The sequence below is a fragment of the Galleria mellonella genome, unplaced genomic scaffold (genome assembly GCF_026898425.1).
Source record: "Galleria mellonella isolate WM207_F2 unplaced genomic scaffold, CSIRO_AGI_GalMel_v1 utg300, whole genome shotgun sequence".
Lineage (NCBI taxonomy): Eukaryota > Metazoa > Arthropoda > Insecta > Lepidoptera > Pyralidae > Galleria > Galleria mellonella.
Window position 1 is genome coordinate 4104556 of NW_026442068.1, and position 19833 is coordinate 4124388.

The following is a 19833-nucleotide window of genomic DNA, read 5'->3' on the forward strand; positions in this document are numbered from 1 at the left end:
AATTTTACGCCTCTGTAAATTGCAATTTTAGTGTCATGTATTTTATTCATTAATAAATTCAAACTTTAATACACAGTGAATCTATGTACATATGGCGGACTTAACACCAGACGGTGTTCTCTATCAGTCAACCATTGGACAAACCGAGAAATAATTAGGCGATACATTATTGAATTGAAGAAATATAAAAAGTAATATAAAATAAATTCATATATTATAAATATATAATTAGACTAATATAAATAAGCACATAATATGTTAAATAAATAAATATATACATACATAATTTATTTATAAATAATTAAACATAATTATTAGATTATATTAAAATATTATAAATACATAAATATTACTATAACAACCAATTAAATGTATTAGAAGAGCAAATGAATCAATCTATGAACGGAGTAACCAACATTAATTCGCGAGAAACAAATAAAAGAGAATATATATATATATATATATATATATATATATATATATATATATATATATATATATATATATATATATATATATATATATATATATATATATATATATATATATATATATATATATATATATATCATATATGAAATATTTTTCATAAACATCATTATAAAATATACATAATAAAATAACAATGCATAGGTACGGAGAAGTATTACAAGTACAATACATTCGTACATATAACATGCACGGAACACGTACATACCTAATATAAAAAGTGGAAGACAACATTCCCGCCGAGTGCGGCAGCGACTGCACGCACATAATACATATTATATTTGTGTTATAAATTTCACGGGCCACGACAAGTGTTTGCGCAGCCAGGAATTTTTTGAGAGTACAATTCTAATACTTATCTCACCTACGCCTGATAAGTATACAGATGTGTAGGTATTTATCCTTTTTTTACTAATATCATGTTAGTTATCAATAAACTTGGCAAATAATTATATTTGCCAAGTTTATTGATAACTAACATGATAATCCAATTAATAAAGACATTTAAGTTTACGTATGAGTAGGTATACTAGCGATGCGCGAATCCAAATAATTTATTTATTCGAATAATTAGTAATAACTAATTTTATAATTCGCCTACTAAATTATTAATATACTAATTTCCGTATTCGTTTTATTTTACTAATTAGTAACTAATTATAACAAAGTCCTTTCTCTGCATGTGATTACTACTAAGTTCATTCCACAATATGTATCCATTACTACTAGATTACCAAAAAAACAACGCCACAAAATAATGAAATATCAGTTGTATAATACGTATAATACTTTTGCAATTTTCTATAAAAATGTACTTACTTTTTTGGAAACTTATATATTAGATATTATTAGTCGAATGATATTACTAGTCGTACGACATTAGTAGTCGGCTGACATTGAAATTAGTAATCGTATGAATAAAATTAGGAGTCGAAGATTTGAAAATTATTCGAATAATCTAAATGATTTGCAGTCGTATAATTAGTAGTCGAATTAGTGAAGTCACGCATCGCTAGAGTATACCCATCTATAGTAGAAACATTAAGCAAATCAATCGAATCGTTAAAATTCGTTTAGGCATTTTTTCCATGATGACGTAAGTTACAAACTTATTTGGAATTTGAGTTCTAGGTATTCTAGGTATTCTTTTTTATGTATTATTTTATTTATTTATTTAATACATAAAATGATACTGTTTGACATACCTATTTATTTCTAATAAACTATAAGGGGAATCCCCGTTTGGCTCGCACATAAGGAAGTCCATAATTACCGTATCGTAGTTTAGTTTAGATACCTATATTAGAATCTTTTTCAGTCCCGCAAATCCCTTATGTGCTGCTGTGCAGAATCATGAGGTCTGGCATGAATTTGCAGAATTAGATTTACTATTTTGGCCTTTTTAATAAATTACCGAGAAAGTCGACTGTTGGTCTTTTAAACAAAAGTTTCAAATTTGTTAATGATTTCGACTCAGGTTCCTCAGAGAAAGTAGTTCAGTTTCACGAATATATCGTATAAGCGTTGGATTTTATATTGTTAATATCCGCTCTCTCAATATGTGAACAAGAAGAGAAGATAATGATCCGTTTAAGTGAAGCTATGAGGAAATAGATAGCAATGTGTGATTAAAATTTTATATTATTTTAGTCCGTTTAGCACACCTTTTGTAAATTGGTATTGGATAAAACCCCCAATGATTTTAAAAAAGTCCACTCTCTCTAGGAAGATGTAAAAAATAAAAAATGCTCTGAGATATCGGTACCTAAAAAGTAGAATAATCACTGCTAAAAGCCAGCGAAACCACCCCCAACAACAATTAACCGTGGGAGCGTTCGCGGTGGTATTCACTAATGGAGCCTCCAAATCATCTTATTACATTCGTATTATTGTTAATATTTTTTGTATTATACAGGACAATGAGACTGACCGCGTTGCATAATGGTGCAGGGGACAGCTCTTGTGCAGTACGAGTATCTATTAGTGCGCTTTTTGCGACATCGGAATTTAGAGCAGAAGCGTACAAGAGATGGAATTATATCACATACCTATTTTTAGTTACAGTTAGATATCAAGGATTTCCATTATATATTATAGAAATAAAAAAATATATATGTAAATAAAAAACTTAAATGGTAGAGCCGTTTAAACTAGTTAGTCAATGGAAACTATAAAAATCTAATAGCCATAAAATTATAACGTTTTGTGATAGTTTTTCTATTAATATTTTTTCTTTCCATGATTTATTATAAAAAATATTGCATACCTATTACGCGTGCTCAATATTCTGTCTCTATGGCACTTATGTTGATGAAAAAGGCCCCTTGGGCGCCGGTGCCGCCTAGACATGGCACCAGGGTAAGGGCAGGCCCACATCAGGAATGCAAGTTCGCCAACTCTCACACGCCCAGGATGAGTTGATCTTTTTTAAAGGGCGCGTTTCTTGGAAGTATCTGCCGAGCGGTCGGAGGCTGGCGCTCGCCGACCATTGTGGCGCGCGGCTAGTTTTGATCTTATTGTTAATGGGACGCCAAGTTTTTTTAACGCTGCTTGGAAAAAAGGTATCATCGGACCCCAGCGGAAACGTTACGGACCCTTGTGAAGTAAAATGGATATACGTTCTACGAAGGAGGTGTTATTTTAATCGTAGGACGGCTTTGTTGTTCAGGAATGTAGATGGCCTGTCATAATTTTAATGGGCAGTTTCTCAGACGCTCTCTGATCCTGATGGCACACATGACCTGAATATTCAACAGGCCGTAGGTTCGCGGCTGTCTCCATAACATCCTACGAGTTCATGAAGACGTGTATTTATTGAATATATTTAGAAAAAAAAATCGATCATAATATCGAAATTGTAAAATTCTTCCTATAATATGCTATATAGACAGTTATTGTAAATTTATTGTTATATAGCTGTACTATACGCGTTATTATCTAAAGTAACTGTTTTTACTTTAACTTTTAAAATACAACAATAAGGATTCTCTCACAAATAAAATCCAGAATCCATGCATAGAAGCGTAAAAAAATATACATATGTAGATTACGTATACTACCTACCCGTACTATTGATTGATCTTTCTATTATTCTGAATAGATCTTCACATTGAGACGAAAATAAAAGCATAATTCAGTTCAAAGAACCACACACGATGTTCTTTTAATGATGAAATGAGATAACCGACAGAGTACAAGTACTTATTTACAATAAATATATTGGCCAATACATACGAGACCGAAACCAAATAATATAATTATTACTCGTTTTATTCACGAACCAAAAAGAAAATGATAAACAATTTTGAAAAATCTAGCATTGGCAAGGTATTTATTACATACACACGATAATGTTATAAAGCTTATATCACTTTAGCAATCATAAAGAGGCCGCAAATTGGTGCCTTTTTTACTCGAGTCCCTCCGGGCTTCCCATCTCGCTCTCTGGCAAAGCAAGTATAATGAGAGGTTGTTAAAATTATGAATGGAACATCTTCCAAAGCCATTCGTTGCCTGTGTGCGTAAGCCATTCTTGTTTAACGAACTAATGTTTGATGTCATTTAAAGTAGGAACAAACATATGTTTTAAGGCTAACACATTCTGTTCTTTAAGGAATGTACTTACATAAATAAGTATGTATTTCCAAATAAAAATCTTATAACCGTTATAAAATCACACGGTATAGGTATTTGTAGTTTGAAGGAATGACGAAAAAATATGTACGGACCATATGAAAAATTTACTAAAGTGTGAATAAGTATTAGTTGAAGAAGAGGCAATTATATTGCGCCGAATCTAAATGATAGAATAAATACAAATATGATGTGCTAACTTTTCAAACACCTATAATAGTGTGTAATATAATTTATTTCTCTACGTTACTATTTTATAGGTACTGCATTAATATATACTCCTATGTTGTACCAATCTAGGATAGTCGCCTGTGGGCACTAGATTAATATTTACTACGTACGCCTGAGGACTCTACAAGGTTTTTGTAATAGTATAATATAATATATCGCTTGTACTTTGTATTAGAGATGTCAGTGAAAAACGTATTAAGAATAAAAATGTAAAAGTAATAGGTAATCTAGTATAATAATCTGTGTATATTAATAAAATAATTAGTAATATTGATTGAAGACTTGTGGTGTTTCAATTTGACTTATCAGCTGTTTTATTTACGTGTTGATTAATACCTACCTAGGTATATTTTTTTTATTACACTGTATCCAGTACAAAATTTAGATTAATTTCACTTCAGAACAATACATACACATAGTTATTTAGACGTATTCCACCTCATAAATTTTTTTAGCAATATTAGTACGTTTTTTATTGCATGTTAGTCATACATTTTCGGAATACTTACGTGAGGCCAAACACCGCTATTTACTTCCATTACTATATTATACCTACCAATCCTTGGTTGTTTTCGTCAAAAGATACCCACACCTACTTTACCACTACTACTTCTGTATTAAGAATTGTATATATATATACATATCTGTCATATTTTTTTATACAACTTAGAATGGCAAACAAGCTGACGGCCCACCTGATGGAAAGTGGTGACCGTCGCAATATAGACATGAGCAGTACCATGTACATAACAGAGTATACTGTTTCGCCCATGATACCCCCCCATACGTTGCCATTTCTGAGGATTCAGGTGTTATTCCTCTGTACCCTGTAAATTCACACATATATATATAAGTAAAGAACATTATAATCAGTTCACATAGCATACTGATCTTGGACGTAAGCATACAATCATATCTAGAAGCCTATACTGACTATACCTATATCTTAGGTTTCATGATTTGAAAGAAGCAGCGTTTGTGTGAGTTCATTGTAAGAATTTAAAGGTCCAATTACTAGCGAGCCGCCATCCATTAACAACTTTATTTATAGTGAGATGAATAACTTGCGGCTTTTAATCAATCATGTGGGCTACCAGCCAACATCCGGTCCGGACGACAAATTGTCCAATGACTGCTGATCATTCCGCAATAAACCGAATGTTTTTATAGCCCTATCTAAAGTATTAATTTAAATATAAATACGTACTCGTATACTATTCTTTCAATTTCGTAATTCGTTATGATAGCATCGTAGTTATCTCAAATTGTGATGAAACTAATGTAAACAAGGATTATATTATATGTGACAATTGATGGATGGAGCTTCTCTTCACAATTTTATGGTCTGAATGTGAACTTAAATTATAAATCAACACACAGGATAGGCCTCGATAATCAAAATGTACTACATGACCAATCAAAACCCCACTAAGTTGATTGAATGTCAACTCATTTGTAAAGTGGGTTTTTATTTTGAATTATTTTGACACAAAAAAATTTGCGTTTGTCTTCTATAATTACAGGCAAAGTTTTATTTCGTGTTCTTAGTTTACAGGTTAGTTTCGAGAATATTTTACGTTTGGTTAGACAATAAAATATTTTTCTTAAAGTGCACTAGGTATAATTTGCAGTTTGTAAAAGATTTGTTTAAAAACCTTCGCTTTGTTTAAGAATTCTGCAGAAGAGATTTCCAGAGGTACAAATATATATGTAAATTCAGAAATTTCATTTTGCTATGGTAAGTGTTGTGTGTTTAAACTTATACCTACATGTTTAAATTTATACCTACTATTTCGACCAGTGTATTAATAATCAAGATAAATAGTAGCTTCTTCCCAAATGCTATGTTATGTACAGGTGTATTAAATTTCATGACGACTGGTTGAGCTATTAAGACGTCAAGAGCTAAAACAAACAAACACACTTTCACCTTTTTAATATTAGCAAGGAAGTAAAGATTATTTTTTAATATTATTTTCGTCTAGGCTTACCAAATGAAACACTCGAATGGATTGAATTTGTTTGATACGCCAAAAAATTATAAAATCACTTTAAGAACTTGATATGCGCTACATCCTCTAAGATTGCAAAGACATTGCGAATTCTTAGAAAAACAAGAACAATAAGGGCATTTAGCGTACTAAATGAGATGTGCAACTATCTTCTTTCACGTGGCGGCTAAATCCGCCCCGTTAAGCGGACTCGAGTAGCCAAAGGCGGCCGACCACCGCCGCTGCATGTACTCGCCCAAAAAACACCCCGAGATGTAACATAATATTTCCCAGGCAGCCTTTTATTTATTGGCTGAACAGCCAACAGTGTGCCGGCTGAGCGGACGGCGGCGCCGCGACAACTTTACTTCCCAGAATTGTACATCAACTCGCGTCTGCTCGAAGCCGTTACATCTATGAAAAAACAATATTTATGTCGATGAAAAAATACGGCTCGTAAGTTGTATTTATTCGAACACGGAGAGTTATGCGCTTTTTGTTTAGACCGTATTTGCAGGAATCCGCAGGTACCGCCTAGCGTGTAGAAATATTAATTTGTTAATTTGACGGTCAATGGGCGTTTCCGTGACTGTTCATTTAACATTCTTGGTCAGCATTACATATACGATCCTTTCTTAGGTTGCGGATGTATTCGTATTCCTAATGTTATTTGGTACTCAACAATCGTCATGCTGTGAGGGTTCTTACTAATTCAATTCTTAGTAATCAGAACGTAGCCAATTTATTAAAAATGCAACAAAAGATGAAAGAAATAGAAATGTAGCATTACCTATTGTGAATATGGAATTGAATGTATATTTTAATCAAGTTTTCTAAACACTTTAAACAGAGGGACACTTTGTACTAAAGTCGTTTGTTTGGACACCTCTGTCCCATTCGTGTTTCTACCGTGAAGTAGTTATGTTTGCACGGCTGTGTTTTGGTTTGAAGGGTTGGATTATGGTAGTGAATTTACAGGGTACAGAGGAATAACACCTGAGTCCTCAGGAATAGCAACGCATGGGGGGTATCATAGGAGAGACAGTACACTCTGTTATGTTCATGGTACTGGTTTATAGGCGACGGTTACCACTTTCCACCAGGTTGGACGTAAGCTTGTTTGCCATTCTAAGTTGCATAAAAAAAACTAAATTTATACAATTTGATTTATATATAATATCGTCGCTCAGTTATCTGTATTATACCTGCTTTTGAAACTGACCAAAGCAATGTCGTTATTACTAATTTTCCAATCAATTAATTTGAGCCTTACAAGAGCAGGTATGAGTTTTTCTTTAAATTCTTTAAAAAGATTGATCATTATACTGGGAAGAGCCAAGAAATTATTTACCTAAATTATCTACATATTATACTAACGCAGTATAGATTTTTTTTTTATAATTAGTAATTTTCGCAATTTAGTGAGTTAGTACGTCTTCACATTATTATGAAATTATACTGTTTAAGTTTTTACCCGCAACTTTATCTATTTGATCAAGTAATAATTACCCAAAATTTTGGCCGAGAATGTAGAAATCCTATATTCTATATCTTAGATTAATACAAAACATGTTTTAATCTGGGATATGGTCACACAATTCGAATACATTATACTCATATCATTGAAATTCTTCCACACATAACATTGTTAGTATCTAAATAAGTAACTGAAAGATACGGAAACGGTAACAGTATCAACACCAATTCCCTATTCTTATGGTATCGCCTTGTGTATCGGGCATCCAACTAAACAAGAAAGCGCCGCGTAAAGTCGCTCCATGAATGCACTTGACACCATAATAAATGGAAGTCTACGGACACAAAGGCGTATCGTAGGAATTTCGGCGCTTCCACTATGCCCGCGCCCCGCCAATTGTCACACCGCTCAACTAGTCATGCTTTTTAGGTTGATATTAATCTCTTTAACGCACAATATGCGGATTATTTTTTTTTTTTTACATCGAGATGATTGCTTTCTGAATTGAGTCGACAAATGCAAGTCAGTCAAGTTTGTAATATTAATAATTCTACAAAAAAAAAGACAATTAATCCCGATAATATGTATGTGAACAATATGTGACAAAAAAAAGTAAAAACAAGTCAACAAGCCTTAGATAAATAACTAGGTATAACAATAACCTCGAATTTCATGATTTTTCACTGTTTATAGTCGTGATACTATATTGTTGCCAACACCAGCCAACAATGTTTTAATTGTTAAATTGGCAATGCTTTGCATTAGATGTTGTGTGTACTGTTCGTTCAACCTCTAATAAAAATAATAACTGCATTATTGAAGAGTTTTAGTATCACCATCTAGCCCACCTAACTACCAACGATCAACTTCTATATTTTGCCCCTACATTTTATTACTTCGACATATTGTTAGCTATTTATAGAAATCCATTAACCATTATTACTATTTAGCCATTAAGATCTTTTCTTTGTAAAAGATAGCTCAGCTAGCTATGTTTCGCAAAGAAACGATCATACATGTACCTGACAAACACTACTTTTTTTTTCGGCAGTCGGGTAAAAATAATCAACAAAATGGGCAAACAAAATTAAAAAAGATATCGCGTAAGAGAGGAAGCTCAAGATAGTTTTTTACATCACTTAAAAATTTCTCTTATGCACTCTTCTTATACAAGTATGTAGCGATTTATCTATTATCTCAATGGAAACAGTGTAGAAAAACATACATTTTTATACAAAATTAATAAGATATCGTAACGATATTATCGTTACAGACCCACCATATGCATACTTATTTTTTTATTCCAAATATTGTTCATTCAATCGTTACGATAATACGAGTAATCACGTCATGTATCTGGGGTTTTAATATCTTTCATACTCATCTTTAAGCATCTAAATTATTCACTTCATTTTCTAAATTTCTTTGCTATATTTGAAATAAATGAATTAAGAAATTTAATTGTAATAAAGAAAATCTGCAATCCTATTAAAGTTAAGGTGTTTCGATGATAGGCTTATATAGGCTATACTAACAATTAAAAAAGAAAAACAAAATTCCCGACTCTTTTCAGCAGTAAAATAAATTTTACTAATTTTAGATAGCCTGCTCTAGTCTTTATCATAGCACCAATTTTTATTTAGTTCCAACAACTGTTTCCTTCACATGTTTGTTTGGCATGTTCGTTTTACATGCATAGCGTTCTCTGAAATATCTTTATGGTATTTATTACAAGACGTTGAAAATAAAATTACAGATTATACAAGTCTTCTTTATTATTTACAAATATGATTATCCTCATGTATATAATTATATACAGTACAGATTTAAAATCACTCAACTATGAATCACTGTCACTGCCCGAATAGTTTGCCAGAAGCGACAGACCCGTCGGTACCGGTGCCATTGGCGCTGATGTACCACCACTGCTCTCACTTTTACTGCTAGCAACCTCTGACTCTGTGACTGTTTGGATGTTATTAACTACAGTACTCTTCCCATCACTTACTGCTTCTGTTTTCTTAGTTCTAACAAGATTAGTTAATGGTTGCTTTGATAAAACTCCTATACTTCTGTTCCACGTCGCCTCTTTTTTTAATTCTGTCTTTTTAGGTGGAATTACTTCTATTTTTGAAGTTTTTGCTGGAGGTTCACCTTCATCTACATCCTCTATTATTTCTTCAGCGACTACTTTATTTGATGATGAATTATTAAATTTTATGGATCTGTAATAAAAGATAAAATTACATGCCAGTTATTTATACAACCAGTACACTTTTTGAATTAAATATATTAGACAGACTGTAGGTTTAAATTTAGAATATAGGAAACCATCGTGGACATGCAACTCAGCAAAAATTCTGCTCACTTAAACTTAATGCTTCATAGAGTACATAAGAACTTGAAATATAAAATGGTTTCTTTTTAGAATTTAGGCATCTACTAACAAAGATTTTTTTTTTTACAGAACTTACAAAGAAAAACAAAGGAATCATAGTATGCATATTATGTAGAAAAAAAATGCGTATGTCACTACAACACAAAAACAACGATTGTACCACCACTCACATTCACTTCTATGTTAGTTTTATTATGTTAGTTGAACACTCAACGGTGTACAAAAAAATATTTATGCTACCGCATGTTCGTTTGCCCCGTGTTATAAAAAAAAAATTAAAAATAAGTTACTGTTTTTCTTAAAACTTTTTTCTAAGATGTTTGTGTTCTTTTGTTATAATAACAATTCATAATATTTAATTAGATCCTTTACTAAAATCCTTCGTTTCAAACTCGCATATTTGCTAATAATAGTTTCTCAGTGATTTATTGCTACAAAATCACGTATGTAACTTTACTCAGAATCTCAAAAAATTATAAATTTCTAACCTGAGATAACCTTATTTTCTCATAAATTAGACCACAAAGGAATAGTTGTAATGCTCATTCGATAAAATATATATAAATGACTAAGATATTAAGCTTTTTCTTCCTTCTGTAAAATTGTAAAAACGCAGATATGCGGTATTTACAAACTGCTGTTCGACAGATTTGCACGCGTAACGACAATATATTTTTATTATCTTATTTAAAAATACCTTCCAACACACCATTCGACGGAGCTCGAACCCACATCTTACTGCTACCTGTGCTAAATGTGTTCCCAGTTACACTATGGAATAAATTCTATCAATTTGATAAAGCTTTAATCCCTTTTTTCAAATGTCACTATGATACTATCTGTTTTATATTACAAATAAAAAATAATATTTATAAAATGGAAAGGATACCTGATTTCTATCTATTCTGTTTTAACTAAAAGGGTATTTTAGTTTGCTCTGGATACAATCATAGCGCCATCTAGTGGCGAACACAACAAAGTAGATAGCATACAAACTTCCATGAAAGAATACATATAACTGCCAACTTTGACGGAAATTGATGAAATAGATCATTCGTCTCCCTTTGACTTAGTGCAACAATGAACTATGAGAATTGTCGATGATCCCAGGTTTACTCTGCGTGTTTTACCATTTGTACAATAGACTGTACTTAGAGGACTTGTTCGATATGATACCCACGGCCACTTTCTACCATCGAACAGCTCGCCATCGATAGGGAGTACAGACCCATACCCTAAAGCCTAGATGGTCGCATACAGCGCCGTTTCGAGATGTTTCCTCCCATGAACGCTCAGGCTATAGAATGATTAAGTTCATAAAACCTTAAGGTTTTTCTGAGAAACTACGAGGTATTGCAGATATTCATATCCTACGGTAACTGCTTACCATCAGGTGAGCCATACGCTTATTTGCCATCTCAGTGGCATAAAAAAACAATCATGATCCATTTTTAAACATAATTTACATATTGATTAGATAAATTACTTACTTTATAAACTCATCATCTTCTTTCTGTTCCCTCACTTTTCGCTCTTCGGCAGTCTCTGGTTGGTATTGTTTGAGCATGCTCTCATAGTCTACAGCGCGCTGCCGCCGGTTCAACTCCTTCAGTTCTTCCAAACTTTCTAAAAGCTCAATCTCTTGTCTTGACTGTTCTGTTCTATACTCTGTAAATATTTTTTAGAGAAATGTTAGAATTATTATTAGTCTTCATTCAGATTATTACAATTACATTTTAGCATTATAATATGTCGAATAATTCTCGGATGTTATTTATTTTTTTATTAGCAAAAGCCTCCTCCAACCAAAAGGTATATAATATAAATAATAGTACATAATCATATAAATATACTAAATAGACCAAAGTAAATCACACGTAATAAATATCAAGGCAAATTACAGTGATAGGTAATGAGATTTTACCTGCCTCTTGAACAAGGCAAGAGATTGTACTGACCTAAGGGAAGAGTATAGAGTTCTAGAGAAGAGTAGCTTGGATGGAGAAAGAATAGGAATAGAATTTGGAAAAATTAAACGAAGGGATCTTACACTGTGCAATGTACAACTCTGACAATCTACATGAAACTCAAAACACATCTTGAATTAATCAGGAATTGAAGCATAAAAGAGAATAAATAGTGTAAAGAAGAGATAGATATGCCAGTTCCTGCAAAGGTGAATTGAAAGCCACTTGAGTTGATTGCAGAATTCAGTGATGTGGTCATATTTGTGAAAAACATTGACTAAACGACTATCAAAATGTCATTTACATCTAAACATAAAAAAACCTTAAACAATGATAGGGAGAATAACAAACATTTATACACAATAGGAGCCACAGACAGCGCTCTATGTCGAGACTGTTTTGACGCCAAAGAAATGACTGTTCACGTGATCCTGTGGCCTATCAACATTTAGAAATCTTCGGAACAGTGAGGTTGCACTGTGAGGCCTGTGAAGATTCCAAGAAGTTTCTGTGCTTCTGGGCGGAGCTGGGCTGGCTGGCTGTACTAGCCATGACTCATATACATAATAGCTCAAATGAGAGGCTTAGCATAAAAAATAGAGTCCAATTTACTGGTTTTGTATGTCAGTAGATCTTTGACGAATCCATATTTGAAATTGCAAGAACGGAAGAGAAAGAAGTAGATATGGGCCTACTACCCTCATTCTAGAGCCCCTTCTAGCTAGCTCATCTGCGGCATTGTTACCATAAGATCACTATGCCCTCTTATACACTGAAGAATAACTCAGTTATTGGAAGATATCTTATCGAGTGAATGGTAGCATTCAATTATTAATTTGTTATTTGTCTTATTGTGTCATAGTGCTTTTAGTACCACTGCACTATCAGATAAGAAGCTAATGCCAATACCATTTATTCCTAGGTTATGTACAGCTGCAGCAGCCTCAGTTATTGCTACAAATTAGCATTGGAATATTGTTGTTCAAGTTTATTGATTTTCTCTAAAAATAATATCAGAAATGGCATAATCTAGAATAGAAAGTGATAGAGGATGTGCCAATGCAGTTTTAGTACCAAACTGGTAGAAAGTTTAGCAACTGATTGAAACTACCTATAGATGCAAATATTTATAAGCCATATTATCCAGAATATTTTTAAAATTACCTAATAATTTCATAGGGTTGTTTGCTTCCTCTTCCTTTTGCTCTTCTTCTTCCCGTTTCGCTTGTTCCTCAGCTAACTTTAATGCCATGAAGTTTCGGGTCGCCCCTGCCTCAATTTCATAGTCCGTATTTTTTGGATCTGTCTTGAAAGATATTTCTTGAAGACATCGAGTACACTGGAAATTTAAAATAATAGTTATAAGTATGTGTAGAATGTTATAACTTGAAAAGAATATATAAGACAGAATAAAAATCTCTAGACCAAATCTTTTAGGGGATAGGCAGGTATATATAAATATAAATGCAATCCCAAAACTTCAAATTGACCATATCTGGAAGAACAGTTGTGAACTGCTTTATTAGTTCTTTTTTTATTCAATTGTTTCGTTATTATTGTTTGTTTTATAAGAATTTTTATTTAAACAGTTAATGTAACCTATTAATGCTTTAACTATAGCTATTGAACTATAGTTGATACAACAATAAAATATTTGATTGTTTTATGGGATTAAATTTTATATTTATGATGATTATATATAGTCTTAGGTGGTTCTGTAATATATAATCGATGAAAGGCACATATTCACTTTATCAAATTATTAACAAAAATAAAATATCGAGCATCATGATTTACTTACTTTTATATAAAACCTGTAAATCCTTATGCCGAGATAATCCTCATTCTCAACATCTTCTTTCCTAGCATTAAATTTCTTTCCCTTGTAGATGTACTCACCGCAAGTAGCACAACGCATGTTGAATGGAGCCATTAAACGTACTGTGTATTGACGATTTTTCGCCAATTTCATACGAGGGATCTTCGAAGGATCGAAGTCCGGTGGATAGTATTTCTGGAATCAGACAAATTATACATGGCATTTAGCACTAAAAACAAGAATAAAAATTTTAAGATTTAAATTTAATGTTTACATCACTTAATACTCACATTTAACACTTTTCTTTCCGACATTTTAAACCAAAATTTATTATCAGAATCAAAGTGATAAAATAACAAACAGATACTATGAAAAATTGGATAAAAATAATACTTTAATGTAAAGAAAAATAAAATATCTGAAATTCTGTAGGATAACAGAAGAAAACACAGAGCAATTAGTACATTTTTTTTTTTTTTTTTAGTACGTTTGTTCCGTTTGGAACAGGCTAAGGTCGGAGACCATGCTGCCTAGTCTTCAAAAAGATAATTTGTCTGGAATTTTATTTTTCTAATGTCGCTTCAATTATTGTCATAATCTTCAATATTTCATTTGTCAAATCCGGTAAGTACATTTTCATAAATATCTTTTCTTGAGTTTTCTTAAACCAGTGGATTTATCAAATTAAAAATAAATAATTATAAAAAATCATTGTCTTGCAATTCAATAAAAGTATTCTTATAGCTCCTTGAATGTTGTAGTAATATAAGTGAAAATAGCTTTGAAACAAGAAGGAAATCTTAAGAGAAGCGGGATTGAGTGCGGGATATTTTCGGGTTTTTTGAAGATAATCCTAAGTTCGTCAAACATAATGTGTCTTTGAATGACAAATTCAGAGCAATCAAAAAAAAGGTGATGTAGAGATTGGGCTGTATTTGAGTTACACCATGTGCATGATGGGGAAGCGATCATGCCCATTCGGTGCAGGTGTTCGTTGAAAAGTCCGTGGCCGATTCGTAATCTACAAATATTGGTGTAAAATTTTCTGTTTGTGTCCTTTCCTTTGCAGAACCACGGTTTTCCAATACGCCAATTAATTTTGCGGTACCATTTGCCTTTAGTCTGTAATATTTGAGTCCAATGCTCCTCCCATTTAGTTGTAACGATTTTATGTATTCCAATACTACAATCTGAGTAACAAAGGGGTAAATCTTGAACACGAGCAGCACTTGAATTAATAATTTTAGCCAAAGTGTCTACTTGTTCATTCCCAAACACTCCAATATGTGAAGGGGTCCAGATGAAGATAATATCTTTTCCATATATAGTACAGAGATGATAATATTTATTACGAATTTCTTGAATTAAGTAGTTTGATGATGAAATGAATGTGTTATTTTTTAATGCCATAAGAACACTCATACTATCTGTAATTATAATCCATTTCGAATATAGTACCTGTTTTTCTATGTATTCTAATGCTAAAAATATAGCTTTTGCTTCTGCTGTGTAAATACTAGCCAAAGTTGAAATTTTATAACCGTGACCAAATCTATTTGACAAATCGTAAAAAGCCACTGAAGTGCTAAGTGCATTTTTGGAACCATCTGTATATATCTGCCTGTAGTCAATAAATTCTGATAAAGTCTCATACATATCGTGCTTTTCTTTTATGTCTTTACGTATAACAATTTTGATCTTACAGAACTTACTCTCATAAAGGCCATTATAACAAGGAAGTATCTTACTACTATAGATGTTATATTCATCTCGTAAATTCAAATCATTGACAATAGTTTTATTCAAAAACATAGAAATGGGGCAATTTAATAATTTGAGTATGAGTGGGTTATTGGAAACTGAAAAAACTTTGAAGAGAAATTTGAGTTTTAGGTATTCGAAACGAAGAAGGATAGGAGGCAAATTACATTCTACTTGCATTGAGATAATTGGAGAAGTATACATAGCACCTAAAATAAGTCTTAAATTCATATTTTGAATTTTTTCGAGTTTTTCTACTAATTTATGTTCTGAGGCATAACAAAAGAAAGCGTAATCAAAATTACTTCTAACAAGAGATTTGTAAAGTAAAAGGATAATTTTAGGATCAGCTCCCCAGTTACGACCAATTACAGATCTTATTATATTAGTGGCTCTTAAAGCACGATCTACTAAGCAATCAACGTATAGATCCCATTTTAAATTTTGATGAAAAATTACCCCCAGAAATTTAACGCTACAGTCTGTTGGAAGAGTTTGATTATTATATATAATATTCATTAATGGAACATATTTATGAACTTGATGAAAAACAACTACTTTACTTTTGGTTAAACTAATATCGAGGGAAAGAAGAGAAAAATATTTCTCAAGTCTTTTTAATGACTCATTTAACACTAATTGCATATCAATAATATTCTTTCCTTTTATATAAATTAATAAATCATCGGCAAATTGCAAGTTGTTCACACTGTTTCCTAAAATTGAATTAAGTTTATAGATATATAAAATATATAGTAGCGGGCTTAGAATACCACCTTGACATACTCCTTTAGAGCTTAACCTAGGTCCTATTAATTTACTATTTACTTTAACATACACTTCTCTATTACTAAGAAAATTATAAATCCATTCGATAAGTTTCATTGGAAGAAATGAGGATAAAATCGAAGATAGAACTGTTAAATTTACATTGTTAAAAGCTCCTACGACATCTAAAAAAACAGATAGAACATATTCATCGTTATTCAAAGCAGTATTAAGGTCGACATAGAAGTTCGCTAAACTTTCGCGCGCTGAATATCCACGGCGAAAACCAAATTGATTCGATGGTAATATACTATTACTTTCAATAAAGAACTCTAAACGCTGTTTAATTAATTGTTCGAATAATTTGCCTGCACAGGACGTCAATGTTATAGGTCTATAGGAGTCGAAATTTGTAGGATCTTTACCGGGTTTAATTACTGGAATCAAACAATCCATTTTCCATTCTGGTGGGATAATACAGTCCTTCCATAAATCGTTAAAAATTTGTAAGAGTTTAGTAAGGTTTATTTTATTCAGCAATCGAAACATATTGTATGTTAAGCGATCAAGGCCACTAGCTGTATCTTTTCTAGATTTTACTGCACTGGATATTTCATCAATTGAGAATGGGTCAGTGAGAAATTTTGGGCATGAATTAACAGAATTAAACTGTTTGTCATCAAAAGATGAGTGTACAAAATCAGGAGTATATTTGCGTAAAAAATCATTGACCCATGATATATCTTTAAAATGATTTTGACGATGTTTTGAATTTAGTTTTCTCATATTTTGCCAAACAGTGGAAATTGGTGTTAATCTATTAAATTTGGAACAAAATTCCTGCCACCCCTGTTGTCTTACTTGCTTAATTACTAACTTTTTAACAGCTTGAACTCTTTTAAAATTTATGTAATTATCGAGAGTTGGATTTTGTTTAAACCTAAGGTAAGCCGCTTTACTATCATTGACAGCTGTCGCACACCTGTTATTCCACCAAGGTACTGCAATATGTTTGTGCCTCTTTGAAGTATTTGCACCGCTATTTGATAAGTTCCTACGTGGAACGGAACGTTCCACAGCTGTCAAAATAATTTTACAGAACCTATTGTAATTGTTTAAGGGTTCATTGACATCATACTCGAAATCCAAAAGTAATTGATTAACAGTTTCAGAATAAAGATCCCAATTAACGAGACGTAGGTTTATACGATTTAACAAAAGTTTATTAACTTCATCTATAGGAGCATGTTGTTCACCTGACGGAGTTGATGAAGAGTTCTTTGTGTTTATTTTAGTAAAAGTCGGCAGGTGATAACTTCCTAACGGATCATCATGAACCGACCACTCGCATTTTAATGATATGGATGGGGATACCATAGTTAAATCAAGGCCATTGGGTCTCCAAATATGAGAGCCAACAGTAGTAACTTGCTTATCATTTAATAGTACCAAATTACATTCATCTAAACAATCAAGAATGTCTTTACCTCTTGTATTAGTGGAGGTACAACCCCACATAGTATGATGTGCATTTAAATCTCCAGATATGATAGTGGGTTTAGGAAGAGACTCCAAAAAGAACTTAAATTTGGCTTTAGTAAAACTAGGTGTACTATTGGTAGGACAGTAAATACTGGCAACTGAATACCAAGAATTATTAACTTCAATACTAATAGCTATAGTTTGCAAAGAATTGTCGAAAAAAGAGTGAAGTTTTTTATATCTAATACTATTATGTATAATAATCGCTACTCCATTGTGGTTATTACCACAATCATTTCGTTCTATACAATAATCTTTAATTTTTAATTTGTAATGTGGTTTTAGCCAAGTTTCTGAGATGAGAGCAATGTGAATATGATGTTCATTTAAAAATTGTGTAAAAATAAGTCGATTGCTCAGTAGGCTCTGAGTGTTCCACTGTATAATAGTTAATTGGTCTCGATTGAATTTTGTGAAATAGGTGTATTACCAAAAGTATCATATAACACATTCAAAACACTTTTAGTGTTAATAGATGTGTTCTTTGTGTTATGTAGTGAAATAAGTTTGATTATGCTTTCTATTAAAAGTGATAAACTCTTGTTATCAGAATTTAGAATTGAAATTAGGTCTACATTTTTTTTAGGTTTGTTACCCAGTTTAGGAAATATTTCAGTGCTAAGTATATCTCCAAAAGAAACAGGTCTGAATTTAGATCTATTTTCAGCAATTTTCTTTTGTTTAACAGGGCATTGCGGTGATACACTTGTGTGATTTCCATTGCAGTGTACACAAATAGCGTTTTCCATTCCAGTTGTACAAGTTTTATAATTATGCTCACCTTTGCAGATGCTGCAACGCTCAGAATTCTTACAGAATTTAGCTAAATGTCCATACCTCAAGCACCGGTAGCATTGTTTAACTGGTGGTATATATGGAGTGACATTGTGGCGCCAACCTCCAATATCCAGATATTCAGGTAATACAGATGCAGCAAAAGTAATTGTCACGGTTAGAGTTGGCTGTAACACATATCCATGAGTCAAGGTATTTTTTCTTAAAATTCTTTTAATAGCAATAATTTTCTTAGAACTCGATATCATAGTATATATTTTTTTATTAGATATATTTGTAGGTACATTTCTAATAACGCCTGTAACTTCTGTTGAAGAAGCAGGAATACTGGCCTTAAAATGGTAGTCATTTAAAAAAGTTTTATTATTTAAAAAAGCATTGGCTAAGTCTGGCTTTTGAAAGTATACTCCGATTTTGAATTTATTTATAGATCTAAGATAAGTTACCCCTTTATTAAATCGTTTTAAACAGGAGGAGAGTGAGAGCAAGTCTCTGGATCCAATGGTTTTCTGACTATCTGAGGATTCTACAAAGACAACAAATTCTGTCCCAGGGGATTCCTCGGGATATCTTCTAATATAATCTGTGACGTAGTAAGGTTTATACTTATCGGCCTTATCAATTTCAGATTCTGAGTCAGTAGAAGTATCTTCCGAATATATATCCTTGTCATTACAAGGTTCATGGTCTACATCACCTGAATCGTCATCTTTTTTTTTCCTTTTTCTACAACTGCGCTTCCCCATGAATGCTAATTATATTACTGTCGCTGAATTTAGTGAAAATATAATATTTTATTCAATAATAAGAATTGATAGAGATAGTTTTAATAAATTAATAAAAAAAAATTTAAAAAACCCGCTTGTTCTTATTTGAGTTTCCCGCCTTTTTTTTCGCAATTAGTACAAAGCAAACCTATGTATTTAAATCTGTCGACTTGACAAATTAATCTTCCATAGAGC

General features: G+C 32.2%; 1 protein-coding gene and 1 long non-coding RNA gene across 2 annotated transcripts; one reads left to right on the forward strand and one right to left on the reverse strand.

The window, feature by feature from the left end:
• Nucleotides 1-748: 748 nt before the first annotated feature.
• Nucleotides 749-4598, forward strand: LOC128200863 (uncharacterized). The gene is made up of 2 exons (XR_008252929.1): nucleotides 749-878; nucleotides 2405-4598. It is a non-coding gene; the product is annotated as an uncharacterized LOC128200863 (long non-coding RNA).
• A 4980-nt stretch (nucleotides 4599-9578) lies between these two features.
• LOC113523484 (splicing factor YJU2) lies at nucleotides 9579-14467 on the reverse strand. The gene is made up of 5 exons (XM_052895669.1): nucleotides 14296-14467; nucleotides 13988-14200; nucleotides 13351-13525; nucleotides 11710-11887; nucleotides 9579-10046 (listed from the first exon to the last, which is right to left on the reverse strand). The coding sequence occupies exons 1-5, from the start codon at nucleotides 14317-14319 to the stop codon at nucleotides 9662-9664; spliced, it is 975 nt and encodes a 324-aa protein (XP_052751629.1). The 5' UTR covers nucleotides 14320-14467; the 3' UTR covers nucleotides 9579-9661.
• Between the last annotated feature and the right edge of the window lie 5366 nt (nucleotides 14468-19833).